A 14,383-nucleotide genomic window follows, 5' to 3' on the forward strand; every position below is an offset into this window, starting at 1 on the left:
TTTTTTGGGGATTTTGCAAAATGGCTGGATGATATATGAATATGAATTACTGTACAGCTGATTTAAAACAACAGGACCTTATTTGAATGTCTTTTAAGATGTTACACCACAGCCTGCGCGTGTGTGTGTGTGTGTGTGTGTGTGTGTGTGTGAGAGAGAGAGACCACTACAGGAGAAGGTTCCACCTGTGGTGGGTCTCATTGGAAGTTCCAGTCCCGATAACAGGGAGTGTGAAGTCCCCAAGGTGACAACCAGCAGCACGTGATGGGATTAGGACATTGAGAACAAACAAACATCCTCAGGCAAGCGACACAGCCGGCAGGTATGGACTTCAGCGGCACCTGGAAAGTTTATTCGGAAGAAAACCTTGAGGAGTTCCTAAAAGTTGTTGGTAAGGAGAGTTTTCTCACATTTTAAGGGTTTAATTTGCCTTTTTACTGCATGTAAACATCCCTTGTTTCCCCAATACGTGTTCAAGGTGCACCTCAAATGGTCGTCAAAATGCGCAAGGAAGTCAAACCGGTGATAGTGATCGAGCAGAACGGCAAAGATTTCACCTACACATTGAAGACTCCCGTCGCCACCAAAGTCAACTCGTTCTGCGTCGGAAAAGAGTCCGAGATGACGACCATCGACGGCAGGAAGTTTAAGGTGAGTCGAGGCTCAAACTCTGCTTTCTCCGAGCAAAATGGAAACACGGAACCCCAGATGTGAGGGATGCATGTGAGCTGATGAAGACTGATGTCACCAGATTTCAGTTTTTGTGCACTTTAAAGTAAAGAGCATGTTGTCCCCAATGTTGCAGCGATCTCACTCAGCGTTGCCTCGTGCATGTGAAGTTCAAAGTATTGTTAAGAAATAACTGCCGGATGTAATGTTTTACTTTCTTCGTCCTCTTTCCAACATGCAACGTGCCTCTGTTCGTGAGCAGTGCACCGTGAGAGAGGAGAATGGGAAGCTGGTCACCGAGACTGCCAAGTTCACGTCGGTCCGAGAGATCCAGGGAGACGACATGGTTGAGGTTAGTGGCTTTACGTGTGTGTGTGTGTGTGTGTGTGTGTGTGTGTGAGACTCATGACTAATCATGCTAATTTCTGTCTCTGCTCCCTCACTGTTCCAGACCGTCACTTGTGGCTCAGTGATTTTCATCAGCAGAAGCAGACGAGTGTGACCGGCCCCTACATGGCAGCTCATGGCCCCTCTCTCAGACCGCTCTCCTATCCGCTTCAGGCCCCGGGGTCATCAGGAAAATTATGAATAAGGCTAAATGCATTTATGAATAAATCTAAATGATGAAATAAACCAGCGTGCTCGCTTTTTTAAAAATGTATTCAGTCCACTTCATGGACAACACATGAGACAACGGGTCCCTTGACACCGACACGTGTCGTCCCACAGGCCACAAGACTCTTCAGCGCCTCCCAGCAGGGGCGGAGTACACGACTGCAGATAGTTTATATATACATTATTTATATTTTATAGTTTTATCTATCTATACAACCATTTTATCTACCTCAAATCAAAACCGAAATCCTGTAATTATGGAAGTTTTCTTACATTTTCTCCCGTTGAGCCTTTTCCTTATAACGGGCTTCTATTGGCAAAGCGCCTAATGTAAGATAACATCCATAATTTAAGGACTTTGGTTTGGATTTTTTAGACAGGTGTAGGTGTTTATGACATATTTGAGAGAAATTTGGTGATTATTGATCGCTGCTTTGGCACATTAAGCGTTTCAGGACGTACCGCTTCAGCCATTCTCTGGGTGTGTTTTGTGGTAGAAAGGGGTTTGTCAATCGATAACTTTCTTTGAGTTCCGACAACACGTGGCGCGCGGTGCACGATTGCAGGGTCGCGCTGAATTCACGGACATTGGTTGAGTTTGGGTTAATCGTTGCCGTCGCGAAACCCTGGAGGGGACTGCCCGGGAACGGTTGCGAAGATACAGTGCTTTGATCGTCTTTGATCTTGACTCGTGACGCCATCAACTCTTCCATTTGTAAGCCGGGCCAAGCAGCGAGTCAGTCCAGCAATTTCAGTCAAATCAAAGTTCAGCGTCAATCTGCACACGACCAAACACGTGCGAAACGGCAGCGGAAGAGGAAGATGTTCAGAAACACATTTCAGAGTGGATTTTTGACAATACTATACAGCCTTGGAAGCAAACCTCTTCAGATATGGGATAAGAATGTAAGCCGTTGGACAAACTATTGAACTGTGACACTGTCTTTAAATGACCTTAAACCAGATATAATCTGCAACTAACCAATATCTGTGAAGTTGTACAACAGCGATAGCGAGGGAAACATCTGATTTCTCCATATAAAAGATCATATTTCTGGTTTTGGGGGGTTTTCACAGGTCACAAATGGCCACATCAAGAGGGTCACAGACAATGACCTTCACTCAATGGTGTTGGAGGTTGCGGGGACCAACGTCAAGTGAGTTAGTGTGTGTGTGTGTGTGTGTGTGTGTGTGTGTGTCAGGTCGACTTGCCGAAACAAAGTCCTTCTTCCCCCCTCTCACCTTCTTGCTTCTGATTCCGACAGCACCACCTACATATCATGTCCTGCAGACCCCAAGCAGACATTGGGCATCAAACTTCCTTTTCTGGTCATGATCATCAAGAACCTCAAGGAGAATTTCACCTTTGAAGTCCAGGTGGGGAAGGTACCTGCTCTCATCGGTGTGTCGTCTTTTCGTCTCCATCAAATTGCGCAGCCTTGTTGTGTGTCTGCTGTGTGCAAGTTACAAATCCCAACTTGATTTAGTTTCTCGTAGCGTTGGGATTCATGGTCGCTCACGCTTTCCGCCCCGTCTTTACAACCCTCAGGTGTTGGATGATGAAAACGTTCGGCGGCGTTTTCGGTTTAGTAACTATCGGAGCAGGACACAAGTGAGTCACTTCATGTGCACCATGCCCATTGGGCTGGAGGACGGATGGAGCCAGAATCAGTTCGACCTGTCGGACTTCACCAGGAAGGCGTATGGAACTAATTATATTGAGACGCTGCGTGTACAGGTCAGTGCACAGAGACTCACTGGGAACCAGCTGTATTTTCACGCTACTTATGCCGTGAAATCTTTATATTGAGCGTTTTAAAAGCTCTTTTGTCGTTCCCCTGCTAATGTCTGATCTGTTTTCCTCTCAGATCCACGGTAGCTGTCGGATAAGGAGGGTGTATTTCTCAGACGGACTGTACTCTGAGGACCAGCTCCCAGCAGAGTTTAAACTCTATCTGCCTTTCCAGAATCAAAAGGCCGATGGGAGACGAACGCCTCTACGTGTAACAGGGGGTGGCCGGGTACCCCCGATCTCCGGCATTAGAGACAGACGCTCCTGCAAGGAGGCCAAAACTCGTGCGTCTGTCCCTAGAACGTCTCTTAATGTGTCGGGGTGTGAGGTTTACTCGACTGACTGGCCACCGTTACTCTCACCCCCCCTAAACCTCACTCCAATCCGGGCCACAGCACCAATGTAAGGGGGGGTGTCCTCGTACCCCCGACCTCCGGCATGGGAGACGAACATTCCAGTCAGACGTCTGTCGCTAGAACGTCTCTTACTGTGTCGGGGAGTGACGTTTACTCACCCTGCAAAGTACTCGACTCTGATTTCCTGGGCATGGCAAAACAAATCCAGTCGCTTTGGACAAAGGCATCAGCAAAAAATGTATGTAATGTAATGTAAAAAGTTTGTAATATTGTTAAGTTAGAATGAGTTTTAAGTGCTGTACATTTTTTTATGGACTACATTCTTCAGTACATTGTTTTTAATTGATAATAGCACCTGAAGATATTCTGGCAATAGTAGAGTTTTATAATAGTTCTAGGCAAATACAGATTGTACAGAAACCATGCATGTTCTGTTTCCTGATAAATATCCCTGATGATTTCTGATAATCCAGTGTTACCTGCCAGTTGAATGAAGACAACATTTTTGTTTCAATATATATATATATAGACAAGTGTTTTCGTCAAATATAAACAAAAAGAAAAAAAGCCATGAAGATCATTTTTCATTCCCAAAACATACATAATCACAGCAGTCACACCCCAGTTGGTGGCGGTAATGCACCAATTCGTTGTTTGATAAGTGCCATTAAACCTCCAAAAAGAGAAGAAGAAGGAGGAGGAGGAGGGGGAGGAGGAGGAGGAGACCGCATCTCATTCAAAACCTCTGAAAGAAAAGAGTACATTTTATTTCTATTTAGTAGATATACTACAAAAGAGCAAAAATTAATGTTATCAAGTCATATTTCAGTATCTTAGACAAACAAATGTAAGTGAGAAGATATAAGATTTTATGCTTTGTTTAGTTTTTGCTTTGTTTTCTTTGGTTAAGTTTTTTATTTTATATAGTAAATAATAGCGACGCTGAGCCACACTTCATACCAGTTGGTGGCGGTAATGCGCCAATTTGTTGTTTGCCAGCCGCCAAAAAAAACAGACGAAGAAGAACAGGAGGAAGAAGAAGAAGAAGAAGAAGGAGGGGGGCGGCGGCCCTGAAGGCGCCTTTTAACTGCGCATGCTCTGTTCTTGTTCTCCCCCCTCCTCTGTTGTTGGTTCTCTCCTGATCCAACATTTTTTTTTTCCTGCTGACTGAGTGTGATTTTAAGGACAGATACATGAGGCCTCCGTGCGCGTCTTTGTTTGTCAGGAACATCGCCGATGAGTCCAGGTGAGTCCGCATACAGGCGCCATTAGGGGGCAACGGGTCGCGCACCGACTGACGCTTTACCTTCCCCGTGAACAGCTGCTATGCTAGTTAGCCTAGCAGCTACGGCGGCTAGCGCGAAGTTAAAACGGAAGAATACTCTCACATTTCTCTTATACACACACACACACACACGTATATATATTAAAAACTAGAACAAAGTGTTAAATCCTAACACTAAATCTTAACTGTGACCTCATTTGTTTGGGAAACATCTCTTTGTTTGCACGTTTCCATGTTTGTAACAGAGCAAACGGAGCGAGCTGCGTTCAGCTGCTCAACTGTGTTCATTTTTTAAATATTTGCGGGTAAAGTACGTTTTAAAATGTTGGAGGGAAAATGGCTCATATTTGGTGGGAGTTGATCTAAGTCTAACCCAGCCAACGTTAAGATTACGAACCGTTAATTTTTAGTTGACCTCAACCTATTTTTAATTATGTAAATGAAATGGTTTAATATTAGGTATTCAAATCAACGCCAGTTTACAGTGAAAGTGAACGTTACATCGTCATGTGCGATTGGCGGTGGTGTAACACAACATTTGTTTTTAAATAGGCTTAAAAAAGGTTTACGAATTAAACTATTGTGCATTATAACTGCTGATGAATGAACGTGTATTTAAATAATTAATACAATTTAAAAAATGTAATAATCAGTGACTTGAATGAATGAATTCCAGACATGTAGACCTTTTATTTTCAGGAAGGCTTGTATTTGATATTAATGTAACCTGAGTGGAGAAACGTGTTAGTTGCTTTTACGCTGAATTGCATGTTAACAAAAACAAGTGCATTTCTTAAAGGGACAGTTCACCGAAACACAATAGAACCGCTGCATAACAGAACTGCTGAAATGCAGAATGTTTCTCTGTGCTGTGTTTATCACAAAGGCTGAACACCATCCCGTATGTCAGTTCGATTCACAACTGAGAAACTTGAATAAAAAAATTGTGTAAAATGCACAATATTGTTTAAACTGTACACACATTTCCTTTATATAAAACTGGACCAATGACGCTCAAACAGCTGCTTTCATCTACATTCCTTTTTTTTTAACCTAAAATGAAACCCCAAATTAATTTAAAAGTTCATTTTTTTTCCAATCCAGCTCTATAGCAACAAGTCTCTACACCTAAATAACACAGACTGGCTATAGTGACAGGTAGATCAAACAAAAACAAAATGTGTCTTATTGTGTTTTTGGATGAAATGTCCCTTTAGCCCACCCGCCAGCGGCTCCTCCCAGCTGGCGTCACTGGTTGATGATGTAGGTAGAGTTGCCCTGTGATGGTCAGTTGAGTCTTACTTGTATTTACGGTGTTCAGGCCTGAGGATTTGCGGCGTGAGTTTGGCCGCTATGGGCCGGTAGTGGATGTCTACATCCCACTTGACTTCTATACACGTCTGCCAAGAGGATTTGCATACATTCAATATCCTTTCCCAGCGAGCTGTAACTGCTTTGTGCCCTCGCTCACAACTTACTTGACTTTTTCTTTTCAGCGGAGAAGTGTTTTTTTATGATTGTTTTTTTCTTTCTTTATAATTTGATTGAATATCTAACACGCATATTTTTCTGTTATTGCTTCAGAAAATGTAAAAGCATCCAGTTGTGGAAACCAGCCACAAAGAGTAACACAAAGACCCGTTGTAGAGTAGCTCTAAAGACAAGTCACACACAGAGACCTTCAGGATCAAAGGGAGGGAAAAGGTTGAAAAAGAGAAAAGTAAAGCATGAAGAGGAAAAAGGGAACGGAGACAAGGCTCGGATATGGCGGCAAAGAATGGGAAAAAAAGAAAAGAGGTTTAAGAGTCAAGCAGGAAAACCCCGAGTCTCTCCGGGAGTCGATTAAAGAGTGTAAAGATCAAGATGAAGTTCAAAGTCAAGCATGGGCAAAGGTAACGAGTCTGAATTATTTTGTATCCTCCCAAGACAAATCCAAGAATTTGACATTGAATGACGCCCAAATCGGCTGTCCCTGTGATATGGATGACTTCTTAATTTTTTGATCAAAACCATTTAATCCACTATTAATGTGTTTGATTTTGTTGACATATTTACTGTCCTGATTCCCTCCGATAATGATTTGATGTGTTTGAAAAGTTTGCTTCATCTTTTATCTCTACAAAAATCAACTCAGCGTGTCTTTGTATGATTGTGATGTTTTCTCACTTGTGTTACAGTATGAAGTAATGTGTATATAACTCCAGTCGCATAAATCAAGCCACACCAATTAGAGAATATGATGATGAGCGCCCATCTCTCTTACCATGGATGTAAAATACACAGTGCTAATCAAGAGGGTGTGAACAATATGAGAATGAGATGCTAAATATTATTAATGATAAATAAAGTGGACTGGATGATTGTTTTGTTTTTTTAAACGCAACTAAAATAGTTTGTTGCAGAGGAAAACCTTTATTTACATTTGTGTGGCCCTGCCCACAAACGATGAGAGCGAATACAACCCTTAACCACGCAGCATATTCGAGGACGTGCGCGATGCAGAAGACGCTCTTCACAGCCTGGACAGGAAGTGGGTGTGTGGCCGGCAGATTGAAATCCAGTTTGCGCAGGGCGACAGAAAGAGTAAGTGCCTCAACTTTCTTTTTATTTATTTTTTATTTCACGAAACACTGAGTCTGCCTATAATCTTTTTTTGCTCTGGGTTGCAGTTTAAAGGGGCAGTAAGTGGTTTAAATCCAATACACTTTTTGTAAAATTTCCGCTAGCTGTTGCTTGAGTGCAGTCAAAAAATCAACAACAAACAATCTTTCTCCAAAATCACTTACTGCCCCTTTAAATGTGGTTTTAAAAAAAAGCATTGTTTGTTTGATTCCTCACTGGGAATATGACCTCAATTAAAGATACAGTACTTTTAAATGGATGCATTGATTGCAGCCACTTCCCCATACATCACTGTGCAGCCAGCTGACTGGTCGTGGAAATGTAAACTGGTTTGTGCTTGTGGCTGTAATGCCTGGTGTAGAGGCACAGCCTGTATTCATCACAGTGTCTTCTCCACAGCGCCCAATCAGATGAAGTCAAAGGAAAGACACTCTCCGGGCGGCAGATCGTCTCGATATGACGACTACGATCGAGACGGCCGGCGCAGGCGATCGCGCAGCCGCAGCTACGACCGATACCGATCGCGCAGCCCTTCTCACGATCGCCGGCGCAGACGGTCCGAGAGTCCTCGAGAGTGAGTTCTCCTCGCAGAAAATGAAAACCTACTCTTTTTTCCTGAGATTCCTCTGTGAAAAGAAAATAGGACGATAGACGTTTTGTTTGTTTCCTCAGGTCTCGTGGACGAATGTATGGAAGAGGAAGGAGCAGGAGCCGTGAGGATGAAAGGTACCACATTACTGCAAAGTCACTCAGTGTCAAATCTGACAGAAATGTTCAGACCTTGTCCATATAACCCTGTAAAAAATGTTTTCTGAAATTGTAATGTTTTGGGGTTTTTTACACCTAAAATCGTCTTCCCTGTGAACTCGCTTGGGAATTAACATCTTGAAAAATATTCTCCCTGGAATCTCCAATATTTTCTGAAAATAACATTGTTGTATATTTGTCTTCAGGTACAGGCAGCGGCCGAGGAGAGAATCCAGAGGAAGATCGCGCTCCAGGTCCGCGTCGCCACGGGAAAACGTCAACCCGCCTTCGACTTCCCATTTCGCCGAGGAGGAAGTGCGAGGCGCACATGCCCCCTCCCACTCCAGATCCCGGTCTGTATCGAGGTCGCGCTCTCGTTCGCGCTCTCGGTCCCGATCATGGGCCGGACGGAAGTCAGGAGGCCGCTAGAAAAGCATCTGCTCCCCCCTTTCCGACCCTTCCTTCCAGCAAACGGGACCAGAACTGGTCATTTTTCAAGAAAAGATTTCTGTTTGTTTTTGACATGAATGTAACGTCCATTTTTTCTTTTTTTTTGCAGCTCCATTTTAAGAATGATGCGGATCCTTTGCTTGTTTTTATAAAGTTTATTTTTAGGTAATATTTCCTGAACAACGACGCATCATGCGGTTACGCTGTTCAGTGATAGTTGGGCCACAAATAATCTGTAGTCTTTTTTTTTTTTGTATAGTTACTGATCATTTTGTTTTCTAAACCCTATGCACACATTTTTGCAAAAAAAAAGTTCAGTATTGTAAAAGGAACCAAGTCTGTTGACGAATCAGACACGTGTGTTTTACCACGAGTTCTCCTTAGCTCATTTCTTTTTTTTTTATACATATATCTTTCATGTGACCATTTATTTCTCAATAAGAATCAACGTAAAACTTCCTTGACATCCATAATCCATGACCTTGAACGTTATTGAAAATAATCATCAACTGTCACCATCGGTTACAGAATCACAGCTGATCATCCATTACAGAATCATCCTGCAGCAGTAATATGACTTCAACTTAAAGAATTACTCCTTTTTATATAATAATGCTAAATTCTCAGGCTGCCTGGAAGGAAGGAAAAAAGAGAAAGATGAAAAGACGAGTGTGTGTTGGCAGTTTGGGGCCGTGAACACGTCGAAACGCTAATATCGTCCTTTTTTTAAAAGTGTTAACATATTGTCAACCGGAAGCTGTTTGTAATGTACATTAATCAGTTTTAATCTTTTGGTGTATTTCTCTTCATATTGGAACATTTTCTCAAAAATTTGGTTCTGAGCGGAGGAACGGACGTTTTCTCGTTGGTGCTTCAAACGACTGTGTTGGTAGTTTTTTCTGAATGGCTCTTTGTCACAGCATGTTTTACCCTCCCGATCTTCTATCATCAGTAGAAAAAAGAAACTGTAATTTTGAGTAATAAACGGATAACATCCAGTTACAAACCAATTGTGGCTTCAGTTTTTAAACTCGCTTGTTGATATTGTACAACTGTTTAAGCTTTTAAAGATATTCACAAACCAAACCAAGCTCTTTGCGGTGATCAAGAAATATGCCAGTGTCGACACTCAGGTGCATCAGCGGGTCGACCCACACTCCGTCTGGAAAACAGAACAGCTCGCTCTCCCCCGGTCCAGCCTCGTCCATTGATTTCCTTTTAATGGAACCGTAGCTGGCAGGAATAACTGAAATTAGATTCACGGCGACGATGCAACCATGTGTGAAATCGGACGTGCCCGATTGATCAGAAAAAATATCGATCGAACGAACGAGTACAGCGGCAGCATGGACGCGAGTCGCTGCATCAAGAGCAGCTGTTTGGTGTTTGTCTGTGTGACTCGAAAGGTAGTTCGCGTCTCAGTCAACGAGGGGTCGGGGGAAGATGACCTCCAGTCAGAGGCCGATCTGTGGTTCAGTCCGGGTCACTCATGGATAGTTTTATCAGTGACACTTCATTTTACAGTTCCATGTGTTTTTCTGTTAAACAAACAAACGGTTGAAAACGTGGATGTGAATCCAATTCCGAAGCAGGTTATTGTACAGATTATAATTTTAACCTTACTCTTACTCACTTTCTCTCATAGTTTGTTGCCAGTGAAGGGGAAAAACCAGTGCACCAGTCGTATCCCGTGTGAATTTTAAAGGTTCACGTTAAGTTCAGGGTCCTTTAGGTTCAACCAGAAATAGGCGACATACAATTGAATGTGGCGCCGCCCATTTGACCCCCAGCGCCTGGCACTCGGGTCCATTCGTACTGCTGCAAGGTGAATGGCAGCAGTACGAATAGGTATCGATTGTTTGTCATTCATGGACTATAAGTTGTGAACAACTACAGGCGGATGGGATTACTTGTTTTTGTCGAGTTTTCACCGACGGCGCACACTGAAATCTCTCCCTGTGTGAATATTTCACTTTTTACGAAAGTATAAAGAAGATGAGAAAGATGTGTCTGTAGGACCGAAGTCACCATCATCAGCAGCAGAGAGGCCTTTATTTCCACATTTCATATCCACAATGAAAGGTAAGTTAACATTTAAAAGAATAATGCATGATTCTTCTCTTAATTGTGTAGATCGTAATTTGTTTAAGTACATTACAATGACCTGCACATTAGTTTTCCACTGATGTAAGACTGAACAGTCTGTTGTGTTGGTGTTCGGCTGTAAAGGTTATTTAACTGGTTGTATAATGGAAAACCATGATCGTAGCAGCGGTGGAAGAAGAATATTGTTGTATTTTTAGTAAAAGTAGAAATATCACAATGTTTAAATACTCTTAAGAGGCACAGAAGTGATATCAGAAAAATCGAAATTTGTAGCAAAGGATTTATAAGTTAGGAGCATTTGAATAGTCGGTTGAGGTGAAGCTTATTTTACTCTGAAGAAAAATAACAAAAAAATAACTCCAATTAGTAAGACAAATGAATAAGGTTTTTATAAAATAAAACTTTAAACTGCCGTAACTTTTTAACTAAGTTGAGCAAACTCAATCTGTTACCAATTGAAGTATGTAAAATGTTTTCTTTTTTTGCTCTGTCATTTTTAGAATTGGTCAATATTAAAACATTTGTGTAAGAAATAGGCTTCTAGGAGCTGACATTATTGGAATTCTAAAGTCACAAATATAGATCAGCACAGGCTGTTCTAATACAGTTTTCGCACATGATGAACTATAATTGTACCATGAAATTGTGAGCCAGGAGGCTGTAGGATTTTTTTCTATGATATCAAACAAACACTTTAAAGAGAATTCATCAATCAGTATCAAAAGAGTTGGTGGGGCTTTATGAACAATCATAACTTTGACCTTTGTCTTCACTCATTGCAGCACTGCTAATGTAAACAAAAATGGGAGACTGGAACTTCCTCGGAGGGATCTTGGAGGAGGTGCATATCCACTCCACCATGGTCGGCAAGATCTGGCTGACCATCCTCTTCATCTTCCGGATGCTGGTGCTTGGCGTCGCCGCGGAGGACGTGTGGAACGACGAGCAGTCCGACTTCATCTGCAACACTGACCAGCCGGGCTGCAGAAATGTCTGCTACGACCAAGCCTTCCCCATCTCCCTCATCAGGTACTGGGTGCTGCAGGTGATCTTTGTGTCCTCGCCCTCCCTGGTGTACATGGGTCACGCCATCTACCAGCTGCGGGCCCTGGAGAAGGAGCGCCACTGCAAGAAGGTGGCTCTGCGTCGGGAACTGGAGGTGGTGGATGTGGAGCTGGCGGAGGTGAGGAGGAGGATTGAGAAGGAGATGAGGCAGCTGGAGCAGGGCAAGCTCAACAAGGCGCCATTGAGAGGCTCCCTGTTGTGTACATATGTCGCCCACATTGTCACTCGCTCCCTGGTGGAGGTCAGCTTCATGATGGGTCAGTTCATCCTCTACGGACACCACCTGACCCCCCTCTACAAGTGCGAAAGGGAGCCGTGCCCAAACGTGGTGGACTGCTTTGTCTCCAGGCCAACAGAGAAAACTGTTTTCATGATGTTCATGCAAGGGATCGCCTGCATCTCCCTCTTTCTCAGCCTGCTTGAGATCATGCACCTGGGCTACAAGAAGCTCAAGAAGGGCATCCTGGACTTCTATCCACACCTGAAGGACGACCTAGACGACTATTACGTCAACAAGTCGAAGAAGAACTCGGTTGTGCATCAGGTCTGCACGGGCACTTCAGTGGGTCGCAAAACCACAATCCCCACAGCACCAAGTGGATACATGTTACTGTTGGAGAAGCAGGGCAATGGGCCTAACTACCCTCTGCTCAATGCCGCCTCTGCCTTCATGCCAATACAAGGAGACACTGGTGCAAGACCAGACACCCACAAGGACAGCAAGGACGGAGTGCCGAGCCCCACGGAGCAGAACAGCAACTCCAACAACACCAGCAGCGAGACACGTTCACCTCCTGCTGACAAGCAGGATGAACCAGAGGAACAATCTCCTCCACATCACGAGGACCTGGAGCGTCAGAGCTCCGAGTATCCCACCCTGCCTGTGGCGGACACCTCCTCCTGCACTACTCTGTCAGGGATCGCGAGGAAGTCGCGGAGGGTCAGTCCCCCGTGGAACTGCTCCACGGTGGTGGAGGGGAACGGCTCGGACAGCGGGGACTCCTACCACGGGACCGGCAGCAGCAGCATGAAGCTGCGCGGCAGCTGCGTAGGGCCCAGAGCGAGGATGCTCTCCAAGTCAGACATCAAGAGGCCGAGCAGGTCCCAGAGTCCGGACTCTGCGGGGGAGCTGAGCTCCGTGTCTCGACACAGCCGCGAGAGCAACAGCCCCACCGCCTCCTCTCCGAACCGCAGAGTGTCAGCGACGAGCAGCGGGAGCAGCAGCAGACGAGCGCCAACTGATCTGCAGATATAAACACTTGGCTCATAGATGGTGTATAAAGATGAAGCCAAATAATCTCCATCGCCCCCTGATGGCTGGCTGCATTATAGTACTTCCATGTTAAGCTGCTTTCAGACATGCACTGAAGTCTGCACATTTTCCTGAACTTTTCCGTAAGGGGCCGTATGAAAACGCAAATGTTGCAACGGATATTTGCTGAAACTTTTCCTGCCAGCCCTTGTCAAATTTCAGGGGAAAGATTCACAGCGAGCGAGTGGGCGTGTTGATGACTGTAAACAAAAACACTGCTTTCCACAGCGGAATTACCTTGATGTCCTGCTTCGTGCATGCTCTACCCAGATGCCGCGGAATGTTTCGGAAATGTTCCTGCTGGTGTGAACGGCAAACTCCGGAAAGTGTCTGGATGCTCTTTTGCTGATATTTTTCCGGAGTTCATGACCAAAAAAAGCGGCTTTAGTGGATGGGACATGGACCAAATTAAAAGGCGAAAGTAAACGTTAAATAATACTTTATAAAAACGTGCTGAAACATGATTGACAGCTGAGAATAACTCAGGATTGGTTGAGGGGGGCCTTGACACAGCGGCCTCACGCCATGCTCACTACTGCTCAGACTCTGGCTCCACATGAAGTCAAAAGCGCAAGATGGCGGCACCCGTATCTGGGATATTTTGGGCTTCATTAATGCGCCGTCCATCTTTATATACAGTCTGTGCTTTGTATGCACAGCTACTTGCTGTTACTTCCAACAGAAACTCACTAAGTCATGTTTGGGTGTAAGATGGGAGTGTACCACTGAAACCAAAGAGCAGCCGTTTCATATTTAAAAAGAACTTTGGGGCAGAACAACAACCTGCAATCTAACATCTATTCTTACTTTTTAAGGATGGTCAGACCAAAATGCACATTTTGTTTTCTCTTCACATTTCGCGGTCGGTTACAGAACTTTTAATGATCTGTCACAGCTGTGGGAATGGAAAACCGAACCACTAATCTATAAAGTTGTTTCAGGCCGCAACATGCTGTTATGCAACCGGATACTTTTAAATCAGTGACACTGAATTAATCCAACTCATGTTCCAACATGTTTGAGGGCGGGTGCCAGCAAAAACATTACACAATTAAAAAAACAAAAACCATGTTCTCGAGCTGTTTGGAAAATATCTTTGTTGTATTATAACATGAACCAAATTGGCTTCTTTAATCTGCTGTTGTCTATCAGACCACAAATTCTTGTCCGACAGCGGCCTCTGAATTATTGCTTTTGTACGAAACTATTTTTTTTACTCGATATAAAATAAAATGTAAAGAATATATAAATATATTTTAAAGACCAATCTATTAAAACTATTTATTAATAAATTTTTTATTATAATTTATGATCATGTATGTATTTCAGATGAGTGTGAGCAGTGAACAGGACACTTTGAAAAC

At 43.6% G+C, this 14,383-nt stretch overlaps 4 protein-coding genes across 5 annotated transcripts; all 4 read left to right on the top strand.

Moving 5' to 3' along the window:
* The first annotated feature begins 104 nt into the window (after positions 1-104).
* LOC118291843 (fatty acid-binding protein, liver-like) lies at positions 105-1,302 on the top strand. Its single transcript, XM_035620286.2, has 4 exons — positions 105-391; positions 479-651; positions 932-1,021; positions 1,121-1,302. The coding sequence occupies exons 1-4, from the start codon at positions 325-327 to the stop codon at positions 1,169-1,171; spliced, it is 381 nt and encodes a 126-aa protein (XP_035476179.1). The 5' UTR covers positions 105-324; the 3' UTR covers positions 1,172-1,302.
* Positions 1,303-1,940: 638 nt separating this feature from the next.
* LOC118291842 (cilia- and flagella-associated protein 20-like) lies at positions 1,941-3,999 on the top strand. Of its 2 annotated transcripts, none has more exons than XM_035620284.2 (5): positions 1,941-2,190; positions 2,362-2,441; positions 2,550-2,670; positions 2,834-3,022; positions 3,153-3,999. In XM_035620284.2, exons 1-5 carry the CDS (start codon positions 2,107-2,109, stop codon positions 3,480-3,482), a joined length of 804 nt encoding a protein of 267 aa, XP_035476177.1. In that variant the 5' UTR covers positions 1,941-2,106; the 3' UTR covers positions 3,483-3,999. The 2 variants fall into 2 exon arrangements, with proteins under 2 accessions (XP_035476177.1, XP_035476178.1); XM_035620285.2 differs by having other exon boundaries at positions 1,947-2,190; positions 2,550-2,661.
* Positions 4,000-4,487: 488 nt separating this feature from the next.
* On the top strand, positions 4,488-9,542 carry LOC118291765 (serine/arginine-rich splicing factor 10). The gene is made up of 6 exons (XM_035620147.2): positions 4,488-4,678; positions 6,039-6,143; positions 7,197-7,300; positions 7,739-7,913; positions 8,012-8,065; positions 8,293-9,542. The coding sequence occupies exons 1-6, from the start codon at positions 4,626-4,628 to the stop codon at positions 8,513-8,515; spliced, it is 714 nt and encodes a 237-aa protein (XP_035476040.1). The 5' UTR covers positions 4,488-4,625; the 3' UTR covers positions 8,516-9,542.
* A 1,660-nt stretch (positions 9,543-11,202) lies between these two features.
* Positions 11,203-14,381, top strand: LOC118291760 (gap junction alpha-9 protein-like). Its single transcript, XM_035620142.2, has one exon. The coding sequence runs from the start codon at positions 11,445-11,447 to the stop codon at positions 12,960-12,962; it is 1,518 nt and encodes a 505-aa protein (XP_035476035.1). The 5' UTR covers positions 11,203-11,444; the 3' UTR covers positions 12,963-14,381.
* Positions 14,382-14,383: the final 2 nt, after the last annotated feature.

This window comes from Scophthalmus maximus, chromosome 22 (assembly GCF_022379125.1).
Source record: "Scophthalmus maximus strain ysfricsl-2021 chromosome 22, ASM2237912v1, whole genome shotgun sequence".
Taxonomy (NCBI): domain Eukaryota; kingdom Metazoa; phylum Chordata; class Actinopteri; order Pleuronectiformes; family Scophthalmidae; genus Scophthalmus; species Scophthalmus maximus.

Excerpts from the sequence above, each read along its gene's own strand:
- LOC118291843 (XM_035620286.2), top strand. The coding sequence starts at position 325 with ATGGACTTCAGCGGCACCTGGAAAGTTTATTCGGAAGAAAACCTTGAG. Across the intron at positions 392-478 it reads GGAGTTCCTAAAAGTTGTTG|GTGCACCTCAAATGGTCGTC; the intron begins GTAAGGAGAGTT and ends TACGTGTTCAAG. Across the intron at positions 652-931 it reads TCGACGGCAGGAAGTTTAAG|TGCACCGTGAGAGAGGAGAA; the intron begins GTGAGTCGAGGC and ends GTTCGTGAGCAG.
- LOC118291842 (XM_035620284.2), top strand. The coding sequence starts at position 2,107 with ATGTTCAGAAACACATTTCAGAGTGGATTTTTGACAATACTATACAGC. Across the intron at positions 2,191-2,361 it reads TTCAGATATGGGATAAGAAT|GTCACAAATGGCCACATCAA; the intron begins GTAAGCCGTTGG and ends GGGTTTTCACAG. Across the intron at positions 3,023-3,152 it reads TTGAGACGCTGCGTGTACAG|ATCCACGGTAGCTGTCGGAT; the intron begins GTCAGTGCACAG and ends TTTTCCTCTCAG.
- LOC118291765 (XM_035620147.2), top strand. The coding sequence starts at position 4,626 with ATGAGGCCTCCGTGCGCGTCTTTGTTTGTCAGGAACATCGCCGATGAG. Across the intron at positions 6,144-7,196 it reads AGAGGATTTGCATACATTCA|ATTCGAGGACGTGCGCGATG; the intron begins ATATCCTTTCCC and ends ACCACGCAGCAT. Across the intron at positions 7,914-8,011 it reads CGGTCCGAGAGTCCTCGAGA|GTCTCGTGGACGAATGTATG; the intron begins GTGAGTTCTCCT and ends TTGTTTCCTCAG.
- LOC118291760 (XM_035620142.2), top strand. The coding sequence starts at position 11,445 with ATGGGAGACTGGAACTTCCTCGGAGGGATCTTGGAGGAGGTGCATATC.